General features: G+C 40.3%; 1 protein-coding gene across 4 annotated transcripts in view; it reads left to right on the top strand.

The window, feature by feature from the left end:
* Window positions 1–13,799, top strand: part of LOC111671722 (carboxyl-terminal PDZ ligand of neuronal nitric oxide synthase protein-like) — a 187,875-nt gene that overhangs the window by 150,014 nt on the left and 24,062 nt on the right. For all 4 annotated transcript variants that reach the window (XM_087180045.1, XM_087180044.1, XM_023428886.2 and 1 more), the window contains 2 exons: window positions 1,701–1,866; window positions 6,148–6,324. In XM_087180045.1, the coding sequence (XP_087036171.1) occupies window positions 1,701–1,866; window positions 6,148–6,324 (343 nt within the window). The remainder of the gene's footprint in view (window positions 1–1,700; window positions 1,867–6,147; window positions 6,325–13,799) is intronic.

Here is a 13,799-nt window from a genome sequence, read left to right as displayed (position 1 = left end):
AGGGAGTCATTATGAGTGTCAGTGACTTGCATCTTCTACCTGAGGTTCGGTGATTCACAGCGCTCTGGAAATACACTGCTGCTCTCCTAGAGATTTTACGGGCACACGTTCAGATGCACTCTAGTATTGATAAAGCTATTTATATGAACAAAAACAGACAGCAGTATTCCACCATGCGTGTAGAGTCACTGGATAAAATTCTCCGTTTACCTACTACACAGCTGACATTTGAAGTCCGGCTGGACCATGCTCACACTCCAGGGTTAAGCTTCATCACACTGTTGAGGGCCTCGTCGCCTCTACTGTCAGAAAATCATTAGTTAGTGGGCTCCATCAACACACTGGGCTCATTCTGAACCATTCTTGTGATTTGAAACCTTGAGAATTTCTCCTTTGAAATTGTTAAAAGCAATTATGTGCTCATGATAGGAGAAGGCTAAATAAGGTTGGAGGTGGGGCCACTGACATTTGATTTGGAGAGTACTTTGAAGTAAAAATGGGGAGTTGTTGCTGCTACTAAAGCTTTTTTGCGATATGTGAGCAAGTGTATGTGCGTGTGTGTCAGACCATGTATGCGCTGAGCGAACACTGCCTTTCTCCGGTTCCTGTCTTTTTATATAAATGATTCAAAGTGTAATAGAAGTCTTAGCCTTTCTGTCTTAAATTGAAATGGAGTTGGAGCTTTAATCTTGCAGACCACAGCAGGCTATGGCATTAAGGTTACATGAGGATCAGAGCTGCCACAGGAGCTGAGCCAGTCCTGCAATAAAAATGTAATAGAAGATTATAGAGCCACGGTAATAACAAAGACATGGCATCTGTCACTGATGTTTCCTCAGCACCTTGAATCTCTCTGGCTGTGTGTATTTGTATTTTGTAAGTATACCTAATGGAGAGGGATCAAATATCAGAAGGTTAAGTTAAAACCAATCATTAGTTTTAATTACTGATTAGTCTGCAGATTAATATGTTGATTAATCGAGTCATTTCCCAGAGTCCAACACGCACAACTCATCTTCAAAATACATTTTTCAACTAAGGTTTATAAATTAATTAGACATCTGTTTATTATCAAACTTCAGCCCTATGTGCAACGAGCACTTCTGCTGTTTGTTGTGTTGAGTTTTTCTTCACACGTCTCCACCGAATTGTCACTGATTGATTCGTTTTACCTCCTCTTGGAAAAACACTCAGAGGGGATTCTGCTTTGATTAATTAACACGCAGAGAAATTCAGTGCGATTGATCAATCGCTGCCTCCTGCTGAGCTGACTCAGCAAGACCCTGAAGCCTCTCATCTCCTGATCCACTTAGTCACCAGGTGAAGGTCTAAACAATAGCTGCACTTATTAAATATGTGGCTTTTGATGTGTAAAGTAGCACTTTTGTCCATTTTCCTTGGCAGTGTTTTTCCCATGTGATAAATGTCACTTGATACAATAGGTTTTTTTCATGTGTGCTGAAATTTGAAGATCCCATATTTCACACTTTTCCTGTGTTTCATTTGAAGTTTTGATCCATAAAAAGATATATTTGTGGTTTCAAGAACCAAAAACCCTCTCAGTGTAGTTTTACATCTCTCCTCGTTGCTCTAGTAACAACCATCAGAGCAGTGACCTGGGAAAAAAACTGTTTGTATACTATACACGGCACTGAGCATCTGTTTCTCTTCCTTCCTCCTCAATCTGTCCCTCTAATCAGGTCCACCTGTTGAAGGACCAGCTGAGCGCAGAGGCCACAGCTCGGCTCGAGGCCCAGGCTCGAGTCCATCAGCTGCTGCTGCAGAACAAAGACCTGCTGCAGCACATCTCCCTGCTGGTTAAACAGATCCAGGAGCTGGAGACCAAGATGTCTGGACCGAACTCAAGTGAGTGGATTGTGTATGAGACTCGCACACATGCTGTACATCATGCACACTGGATGCCTGTGCATGTAAAAGTACATGCACAGGCATCTACAGTGTGCACATGTATGGGACACTTTTGCTGAGAGGAAAGTTTTTATACAAACGGAGATAAATGTTGTAGGAAATTAAACAACAGCAACTGGTGCGTGGCAGAACTCATCCCCTCCGTCCCCTTTAGCTATTTTGATTCGGTATTGTCATGAAAGAAACAGGTCAGCCATAGCAGAAGACATTCAGCAGTATCACATGATTATCAGTTATACAAAAACACACCAATCCCCAAAAATAAAATTTTCTCATATTGTGCAATCGGAAATATTGGAGACAATTTGCAAAGCTCTGCCCAGACGGTACAATCTACAAAATGTGTTATTTTAACAGTCCAGAACATTTAGACATTTTTTTTTCCATTAGGATCCACATCTGCATCAAAAATACAAAGTGAAATACAATTTTATGGAATAAATGTATCAAAAAATATTATACACTGAATACAGAAGTTCATTTGGCAAGGCAATATGCTATATTTATGTACCACATTTCAAATACAGAGGCAATTCAAAGGTCTTTACATAAGGTAAAGAACCCATTAAAACATTCATAAACAATAAGAAATATATAATAAATTGAAATATGCTAAAAAAAAATACAGTTACACTGCACTGTAATGAATTGCAATTTGCCTTAAATTCAACAAAGGAAATAAGACTACAGTAGAAAAAACAATCAATGAAAGGCTGAGGAGAACAGCAGAGTTTCTAACTTGTTAGATTTAGATTTCAAGGTAGGCAGAGTTGGGATTTTTAACATCATCAGGGAGTCAGTTCCATGTGTGTGCAGCCTAGCAGTGAAAAGCAGCTTCACCCTGTTTGGTTCTGACTCATGATACAACCACAATACTACTCCCTAAACATCTAAGAGCGCCACTGGGTTTATAACGGAATCAGAAATGTATTTTGGAAAACAGGGAAAAGGCTCAAAATCCCCTGTAATGCAATGTTGAAGTCATCCTGGGTCTCCATGGAAAACAGAGGGAAGACAGAGGGAAATTCAGGTTTCCAGTAGTTCACACGACACATATAAAACCCTCTGCTCACCACAAATAATAGAAACAGAAAACACAAAATAAGAACGAAGGTAACAAACAGTAAAAAAAAAAAAAATAGGCACAAATAATTTAATAATAATTAAAGAAGCATCTTAATTCAGCATTTTAATCCCCCAGGTCCAGATCAACACATGCCTCCACTGTCAGGTGAAATTCCTACATGTGACAGATCAAACGTTCAGCCACACACATCATGACCCACACACTGACGGAGCAGACATATTCAGCTCTATATGCACTCATACAGACAGCAGACAGAGTGAGGCCCCTGCAGACCTAGACAGGCTTCTAAATGGAAATTCGTGAGTACCAGTGTGAGAGTGGACCTCACCGCTCTGCTTTGTCAGTCTCCACATTATACCGTCGCTGTTCTTTTATCCAGGACCCCACCACCACCACCACCACCACCCACATTCAACATATTTTTAAGACTGTTCATCGACCATCAGAGCCTGACAATCTTCTCAGTACTGTTGCAGTCCAGCCTGACCTGCAATTATCACCCTCTAGGAATCAGCCAACATTTCAGAAATACAGTGGTTAAAAAAAATAAAAATGTTCTCATTCCCACCTCTGCACATTTCAAAATGCACTTCATTTCACACAAGGTCAGAGAAACTGTTCTGTGGATGCACATGGACTCAAAATTATATCTTAGCTATAATATAATAGTATCTTTACTATGCACTGTCGCTGCACTTCCTTACCTGATCTCCTCACACTTCACCTGATTGAATAGATTTAGTACTTAACACCTATTCAAGGTCTCTTACTGCACCGAAGCTTTAGTGATGTCCCTCTATTGTAAATCAGTTTGCACAAAAGCAATTTACAACTGAGTAAATGTAATAATGTAATGTCACGATTTAATTGTTTGGGGGGTTTTTTTGCATTTATATCAATAGACTTTGTCTGTTTGACAATAGACTAGTTTCCACTTGTCAAACATGAGTGTAACCAATAACATCAATCACGGCCGCATCTCTTTTGCAGTGTGTCGCTTTCAGAGCGTGCACATTCACACACCTAATTTTAACTCTCTAATGTTATTAGTTACACCTGAGCTTCTCCTAATATCACACTTCCCAATGTCCACCATGAGAAAGGTCGATTTCACAGCATATATCACAGTATTTAGCATCATTTCACATCCTGAAACGTGATTTGTGTATAGATGGGAGGAGGCGGGGGACCACCGTGCAGGAGGTTTAGACTCAGTTCACAGCATTAGCATTAGAAAGGCTATTAATGGAATTCGCCTTTAGAGCGTTCACTGGCTTGAAAGGCGGCTCTGAAAAGTCAGTTACCTGCTCCTTCGCTGAGGCTGTGACAGCTGCAGTCAGTTTGGATTCACAACAGTTACAGTGGATTTTGGTACAACCCGGCTCATATTTGGGGAAAGGGGAAGCGACATAAAGCAGATGTGATTCGTAAAGCAAATTTATTTGGTGGTGAGGAGATCTTTATTCATTTATTTACTTATTTCTTTATTAATTAAAAAAATACAAACAGAAAAAAACCCCCAAAAAAGTAACGTTAAATCCTAAAAACCAATGAAACCCTCAAATAATGTCAACCAAAAGTACTGTTAATATGCTTGAACTTCGGCAGCACTCTTTTGTTATAACACAAATAATAATTCAGTGTTAATACAGCTACTGACAGAGAAAACATAAGCAAATCAAAACCATACCAACCCATCGTTCTTTTATATGCAGGTATCCCCTCTACAAGAGCCCATGTTACATTGTATACTGGCTCTTTAGTGTGTAGTCTATCTTTTCCAATTTCGGTGATCCATTCTTTCTGTGTTGGTGTGTTTGAGGAAACCAGTCATTCATAATTGTCTCCTTTGTGACCATACATAATGAGAGAAAAACGTTTTTACTTTTTGAAATAAGATCTGTTTGGAGCATGTTGGACTGAAAAGTAACGGAGCACAAAAGAAAAAGTGTTTTCTGCTGCTAGGAAGCGACCGAATGACTCACGAAAAATAGATGTGGGAGATTTATGGTAAAAGCTTGCACTATTTTGGTTTCTGATTTATCTTTTAAATGTGTTAATCTGTTACTCCAGCTGAGCCTCACGAATCACGTTTCATGTCTCACTGGTAACTTGAACAATACACACCCACCAGCACAGCTCCCTCTAATCTTTTAACACAGGGCTGTTTTTGTGTTGAATCATTGCTAACTTTGTTACGCATCTTTTAATTTGGTTTTCTCTTTCGCCCACTGTTTGAACCTGGTTATAGTCTGTCACTCTCCCTCTGTGTCTGATAAAACTTTACAGCAGATTTTAAAAAAGCTTTTCCTGGACTTTAATTTATTTCAGATGAACAACAGAGAGAGGAAGCAGATTAAATTGCAGGAGTGGTTTGAGAAGTTTTTATAGAACTATTTATGGTATTTGAGAACTGCTGTGAATTGTTTCTTTCATGTTCACTGGAGATGAGTATTTGATCCTGAATAGATGGACTATTCCTTTAATATGTCTCTGTGTCCTGTGCCCATAAAGGATGCAAAACATGTTTGGCTACGCAGCATTGATGATGATGATGATGAGGAGGAGGATGATGAAATGCTTTGAAACATGTTTTTTTTCCCCCCTCTTTTTCTTACCCAATAGAAAAATGCATTGATTTATTAACAATAATAATAATAATAACTTACCCAAGGCCACTTTACAGAGTAAGAACACAAATAAATAAATAAAACATATATATAAATGAAAACAAGACGAGACAGAATAAGAATGGCAATGATTGGAGGAGATCGTAGGAGGTGAGTGAGCTAGAGGCCAGAGGCCTTGGTGAACAGGTGGGTTTCTGAAACTGTCCAGAGATGAGACTGTGTCGATCTCTTCTGGGAGAGAGTTCCAGAGGCCGGGGACTGCCACACTGAAAGCTCTGTCACCGAACAGAGTGATCGATTGTGTTAAGATCCTGCTTCACCACAGTTCACATCACATATTTTATTCTGCTGTGATCCAACAGCAGGAGTGGAAGCAGAGGAATTTAAATCAAGGCACAGTGGTCTTGTGAATATGGTATAAATATTTGATCTTTCTGATCTGCTTATTCATCACTTGTTCCCTCCTTTATATTCTTCTCTACCTCGTTTCCTCTCCTCCAGTGGGCTCCCAGGACAGTTTGTTGGAGATCACCTTCCGGTCTACAGTCCCTCCAGTGATCTGTGACCCCACGACCCCTAAACCCGAGGTGTCGGCCCTCAACCTTCCTGCGCTAACCACCGGTGACGGGACCAGCAATGCCTTCTCATCTTCCAACGGGACTCTTGGAAGCCCCCTAGGTAGGGACCAGTGTCTTCTCAAACTGGAGTGTTTCCGTTTCCTCCCGGGACCCCCGGGGCCTCCGCCTCCTCGACTTCCCTCGCCTCCTCCGCCGCTCCAGCCTAACAGGCTAGAGATCAAAAGTCCTGAGGTCTCTGAGGGCACGGTGGAGTTGTTGTCCCGTGACGTCAAAGCTCTGGGCTGCCTGGACTTTGCCAGGTTTCGCGAGTCAGGTATCGCCTCAGAATACGAGTCGAACACAGACGACAGCGATGACAATGAGGACGAGGGGGAGGACGAGGAGGAGGAGGGGGAGGAGGATATGGAGATCTTTGGCTGGGGGACGGACGAGGAGACACTGAGACTGCTCAATGTCCTCAACAGACAGGCAACTCCCGACTGTCTGGGAGACGAAATAGCGGTGTAACCCATTAACCTGCCCCCCCCCCGAAGAATCCTACTGTCGAGATTTAACACAATAGCCTTTAACAGTTTTTGTCCATTCACTTCAGACTCCCCTGTAGGAACAACATGCAGCAGGATCACCTTTGTCACAATTAGAAATGAAAAGCCATTTCATCAGTTCGTCAATTTACCAGATAAATATTTACCCACTATTTTTAGGTAACAGCCAGTCCTCCTCTGATTTTTTATTTGCTTTTTTATTTGATTATTGGTACAAAATATTAGATGTATCACAAATAAGGTGCCTTCAGTTTGAACATGAAGCAAATGAAACCAGTCAGCGCAGTGGCCACGGCAAAAAAAAAAGTTGAACCATGCTCAACGGGCGCTGTGTTGGTCATACACACACATGCAGGTGCACATTCCTGGTGGATACTTGTAATGTCAACACCATAGTCCTACTATTCACCTTGTGATTGTCGTAACAAAAGATAGAATAGTTGCCACAGAGAAGCTCCAGTCTGTGAGTGTTAAGATCCGCTGTACAGTGTTTTATCGTCTGATAAAGGCATTCATCTGTTGAATTTCACGACTCACCGGTGCCTTAAGCAACACACAACCAGCCATGCAACATCCTGTAATGTTTTCAGTCTCGATCTCCACTTAACAGAAAGACACAAGGGGACACAGAAAAATAATACATAAAGGAACTAAGGTGAAAGTTTCTCAGAGGGAAAGGGATTCAATCTTTCTCAACAAATGGTTTACTATTAATGAATTGTTTTAATACTACTACTACTCCTACTTCTACAGTCCTGGATCAGGGATACAGTTACAGTTAGATATATCAGTTTGAGCCAAAAAGTCACATTTACCTGAAGCTGTACAGGTAAGACTCAATGAATGTCTGGGTCTGTGGGGGAAATTATATAATAAGAGAAACAATTTGAGTCCTGTTAAGTTTTTAAGTCAGTCTGATACACACACACACACACACACACACACACACACACACACACAGCTGTTCTATCTAGTCTGTTTCCTGCCACTAAAACTCATTATTGTTAATTTTAAGTCAGATATCTGGGAATAAAACAAGACAATAATTCGCTTCATGTTCAGTCTGAACGCACCTGAAGAATATTAGTATTACCTTTAGACCTCCTCCGTTAGTCACATCTGTGATACAGTGTGAATCTAATCTCTGATCTATATGCATAATCATGCATATACTCTGCTTCCTTAAAATCTCTTGCTTTCCTTTCCTTTCTTCTCTTTTGCCTTTTTTATTTTCATTACACACACAGACCTTTTAACCACACACACTCACTTACACACTCCCAACATCCCACCAGCTCACTGTTGTTGAATTTCAAATTGTGATTCAGGTGCTGTATAAAAAAGAAAAAAAAAAAAATCAGGTATGTACCTGTCAGTGCAGATTGAAATTCAATAAAACGTCAGTCTGTGTGCGTGCGTGCGTGCGTGCGTGCGTGCGTGTGTGCTCGTCTTCGTCACGTAGATGTCAGGATATAACAGAAAATCAAACCAAAAGCTAAACAAGCTCCTCTGTTTAAAAAAAAAAAAAATGTACATACACAATATCTCTCGTAGGTTAGTTCAGGGGCAAGCTTTCAATTTGTCAGGATCGGGAGCGTAGCTGTCGGTCACGCTGGCAGGAACAAGACGACCGGGGCTGGAGAGACTGATGAGCTCTTGCCCTTGATGGAGTGAAAAGTGACTCTTCTGACAAGGAAAGACGAACACTTGAGGAACTTTGTAGCAGTCTCTGTGTTTGGAGAGGGGAAACTCCTCTCTGGCTCTGTTCATAATTAATCAAAAGACTATTTTTAGACTAACCTGTATCTGTACTTGTGTGTACAACCTTTGTTTTCTACGTCATCCCACAGAACTGTTGAACTGCTCCGTCCTTGACTTCTGCAGGCAACCCTCTTTTTTGTCTCCTCACAATTTGTTGACTTGGTAGTCAGAGCATGTTTGCACTCTTTTCACTTGTCCACACATTTCCCTTTGCTTTTTAATTTATGTAAAGCCAGGATTAGTCGGACCTCAAGGAACGCTGTTTGTTTCTTTTATTCATCCCATAAACAAAAACTCTTCCCATCGTGCCAGAGCAGCGGCTCACAGATGACAGCCAAGAGTGGTCTCATTTGTTTAAACCCAGCTCTGTGTATGGCATCCAGGCACAATGCAGTATTAAAGTATTCATTTTGATTCACGAGAAAAGCCACAGAGTTTCATTTCTACATGCGTAGCCGCAGTTTATCAGATCAGCAATCCTGTCGGATCAATGCAGACGGACCGGTGTTTTGGCAAAAGTAGTTGCAGAGATTTAAAGGGGAATCAGGCCAATTTTCAGTGTGCTTTTGTAAAAGAGCTTTAGCCTGATCTGAAGGAGTCAACCCAATCTAGTGAGAGTCCAGTAAACTAAATCCCAGTTACCCTCTCACTTTCTGAGGGTGTTTGTATTATAGGATAACTGAGATCCTATCTGAGATGTTATTTCTCTCAGAATTTATGTGGAAATTTGTGCCAAGTCAGTCTCGCATGAGAGCTAACTGGAGTGTGTGTTACTCTGTGAAGTGTGTTCAGCTCAAAACTTTTCAGACAAGAGCTGTGGATCAACATTCAGCTCCAAGTATTGGTCCTCACATGTGCAAAATTTTGGTCCTGATCCAAAATGGACCAGTGGAAAACCTTCCTGAACCCAGTGTGAGGAAATTGATTTTCTAAACAAAAGACCCTGAACCTGAAAGAGACCCCTGGAGAGTCAGAGCAGGGGCCAGTTTCACAGAGATATCTCAGACTGGTCTGTAGTGTTAGGCCAGTCTTAATTTTGCTCATAGATCAGTTTGATGTTAGTCCGTTGTTAGACCGTTTCACAAAAATAAACTGACTCATTTTAAGTCAAAAACATTAGAAGCCCTACCCCTAGACTAACTCAGGCCTAAGACCAATGTTACCATGGAAACAATCAATGACACCTGTGGTGGCCAGTAGCACCCAGCAACAAAAAACAAGAAAACATGGCTCATAATTTGTAGTTTGCTAATATAACCTTGTTGTGGGGGAAAGAGTTTTTAGAGACTACATACATTTTTTTTCCAAATTAGATTCATCTTTTTATTGTTACACTCTTCATACACTCTTTTAACTGTTGAATTCTTCCAAAAGAAAAACATTTTCCACTGGGGTAAATGAAGCTGAGTGGTTGGATGCTGTTCCTCAGGCAGCAATTTACCCAGGATTCATTCACAGTCTGAACTAAACTGCTTTGTGCAACAGATGAATTTAGTCTGACTATTTGTCATACATAAACCACAGTCAAAGTCTGTCTTTGTGAAACTGGCCCCGGATTTGAAATATAGCTGGGAAAAATTGACTCAATCTAAAATGCGGTCGACTCAAACAGAGAGAACACTGGCAGCAGCATCGTGTGCCACCAATTAACAAGCAAAAGTGGATAAGAAGATTAGCAACACCTTTCCCCTCCTGTTATGATGATGAAGCACCATGTGATCAGAGCTGGGAGCAATTCCCATATTAACACACAGACCTGAGACCTGCAGCAATGAAAGGGGAACCCACCCTGATCAAATGATTATAATTTTGACGTGGTCGGACTCGGGTCCTGAATTGGGAATTAGGAAGATTTTACTTATTGATTTAAAGTTAAATTGTGTGTACGGTGTCTGTTGTCCATTCATAGTAAATCTTCAAATTGCAATAGCCATTACATGTTAAGTACTCTGGTATTTTATGCCTGTATTAGAGGTGACAAGTAATAATGGGAGACACAGATCTGTGGAATGTGGAACCACAAAGGTCCCCAGCCAAATTCCAGCCATGATTGTCATGGTTCATGGTTTTTTTGAATATTCCAATTAAAACTAAACTAAACTTTTGGCGGAAATTACTTTAAACACACTCAAAAATCTCCCAATCCCACGCTGACAACCATTGCACTCTTAGCTGTGTTTCTTTCTGTTTCCATGAAGCACTGTTTTTCAACTGTTTAACAAAGTCGACCGGAAACAGATGGATCAGACACGAGTCAAACTGGCAACAGTATGAAGGATGTCCTCTCTGACACCCTCTTCTCCACATCTTCTGTTCTCTCATCATCTCTTTTCTTCCTCTTCTCTTGTCTTCTGTTTCTTTTCCTCTGATGTTATTTTTGATAGGTTTTAGCTGTGACTATAAGGCATAAAAGTCAGACTTCTGCACTATTTCAAGCTACAGAAATGCAAGGCACAGGTGTGTGAAACAGCTCATCACTAGGGCAACAGATAAGAATGAGTTCACGGCTAGAAGACATTAATAAATAGATGTTTCGCCTCTATCTGGGACCTGTGGACTGTAAAAGTGATCATTTTTAAATCATGTTTCAGCAGGCGAGGCAATCAACTTCAGATACTGTGATAAGTTATACTGTAATAAAACAGCCCTTGACATCAACAAAAAAAAAAATTCAGACCTGTTGCAATAAATCGTTGTTAAACACGTCGCGATACAGATATGGCAATAATTTAAAAAGGTCGCCCTATCTCATGATACAGTGATCAATTTGAATCAGAGAGTGTATTACATTATCAGGTAAGAAATGACTTCAATATCAGGCTCAATCACATTTTTGACTATGTAGAGTGAGGTTACATAGAAGCCTGGAGACAAGAGCGTGTCTGGAGACCAGGCATTATGAGACTGTCAGTAAGTTATTTTAGTTTTAGTTCCTTATGTACTCCCTCTTGTGACCTAAACCCTCAAATGTGATTATTTATAAGTCTGTCTGTATTTTTGTCACAGTCATTCATCTTAAGTTCTCACTTCAGACGCCTTCCACCCAACACAACACAAAACACTGCAGGAAAAATGACTTCAAAACTGAAAACGTCACAGAAATGTCAAAAAGAAACAGTTTGTTCTACCTGTCTAAAATGAGTGAATACTTAAATCTAATCCAGAACTTAAATCTCAACCCTAAACGTTTTCCACAAATATACAAACACCTTCATAATAGGTGGCCAGGTGCACCATCCAGTTACTAGAAAGTAATGGGACACATGCCAGCCAATTAGCATGGAGAATTTTAATTTGTTTAAATCTTTCTTTCTGCTCTTTTTTGTGCACCATGCCTTGGAAACTGCTGTGAGAAATGTGTGACCATGTGTATATATATCTATATGATATCTGATGTCTATATTGTCTACCGTCTTGGTCCATATCTTTCTCAGTAGATAAGCTGGAGTCGTTACCACAGGCTGAGGCCACCGCTCACAACAAAAGCTAAAAGGTGAAAGAGAGCAACAGGCAGCAGTGTTCATTTCACTTAAAGTATAACAGAGATTTAGTGGCTTTGTAAACAAATACAACCACTGTTATCTTACCTCAAACACACTGCTCGTCCTCTTGTAGCCTCAAGAGAGAGAAAACTTTCTTTTTATTTTGTTAAGAGGCGTGAAAAGCAAAAATATCCTCAGTGCTGCTAGAGCTTCAGGGACTATTGTGGACCAGTTGTCTAAAATGAAAACACACAGAACTCTGAGTAGTGTACAATTTTGTCATTAACTAGGCTTTTATCTAGAGCGATTTTCATAATCGATTAATTGCAAAAGGCCAAAAAATTGTAGGTTTTTTTTTAGTCTGCTGTGATTTGGATTGTTGGTCAGACAAGACATTTGAAGATGTCACCTTGGACTTTTGTGATGGGCATTTTTCACTAATTTCTGCAGAGTAAACAACTGATCAACTAATCCAAAATTAATTGGTAATGAAAATGATTTTTAGCTCCAGCCTTGAAATTTATGCAAATGTAAATCAGTCAGAATGAAATTTTAATTTGTCGATTTAAAGATCTTAAGACCTGTCACATTTCCTTTGCTTTGCAGTATTTTCTCATCCTGTCCCTCCAAGACATTAATGTAAGTGTAAACACATGAATACAAACAATTGACATTTCTTTACTTGTATTCCTTAATTTTAAATCTTCTCTCTTACATGTTCCCAGCCTGCCCTTGACACTTTATTCTAGCCTCCGGGATAAATAGTCCGTGTTTCTCTCACATGTGTTCTTATTCTGCTGTCGTCTCTTGAACGCAGCCCTTGTTCACGCATGTCAGATGTACTATGTTTCTAAACGTTCTCTCATTGCTGATTCATCTATTAGTTATTCATGTTGTGTGGTTGTAAAAAATAACCACAGCCCTTGGCCTTTTACCTTGAGAGAGATGCTGGAGGTCAGTGATCCCTTTGTGATGGACCTGTGGTGGAGAAAGAGTCGTGAGTAGCAGCTTTTCACAGCATTTTGACTCATTTAACCGTCTGTTCATGGGTTTGTTGTGAGATCAAACACAGAAGCAGAGAGGAGATAAGTTTTCTTTGGTGAGTTACTGTGTGTTTTGTCAGGCTCAGGAAAGTTTGAACTCATTCCCACATTTATAAATAGTTATTGATTCAGCCTTTAATGAATTTATGGGGTACAGTCGAATTCTGGCATCAAGACCGTGCGTATTTGTGCTTGTTGTTTTTGTGTGTGTGTGTGTGTGTGTGTGTGTGTGTGTGTGTGTGTGTGTGTGTGTGTGAGAGAGAGAGTGAAGTCAGTCGAGATCATCCATCATACCATACTCCCGTGTCAGCAGACAGCTTGGATAATGAGCCATTAGAGTTTGGATCATGTCGTCTGGTAGTCATATTTGTCGTCTGGGGCTCCAGGGTAGCAAGCAAGGTAGACTTTGTTCTTTGAGCTTAGTGAACTAAGTGGGTTTTCTCATACAGTTCTGCTTTAATCAGTCTTTCTGAAAGGTCTTCTGTCTATATTTTGAGGTAAACGGACATCTACTACTGAACTAGATAGGAAAACTTGAACACTTTAGAAGATGTCTATGATGCATGACCATGAATCATCTAATTTCCAAAGCTTCTGGTGGCACTTTGGCATTTTTTCTCAGGTTGCTTACACAGCTGTAGTTTGGTTCATTTGGTCTGGACCAAGGCAAAAAAAAATTTTAAAAAAAAGATACATTGTCACCTCTTTGTTCTGGTCCACCTCATGTTCACACCTGTTCTTTAA

The sequence above is a fragment of the Seriola lalandi genome, unplaced genomic scaffold (genome assembly GCF_002814215.2).
Source record: "Seriola lalandi dorsalis isolate HSWRI2012SDOR001 ecotype SW California unplaced genomic scaffold, Sedor1 jcf7180002054885, whole genome shotgun sequence".
Lineage (NCBI taxonomy): Eukaryota > Metazoa > Chordata > Actinopteri > Carangiformes > Carangidae > Seriola > Seriola lalandi.
This window is presented reverse-complemented; position numbering and strand designations above follow the sequence as displayed.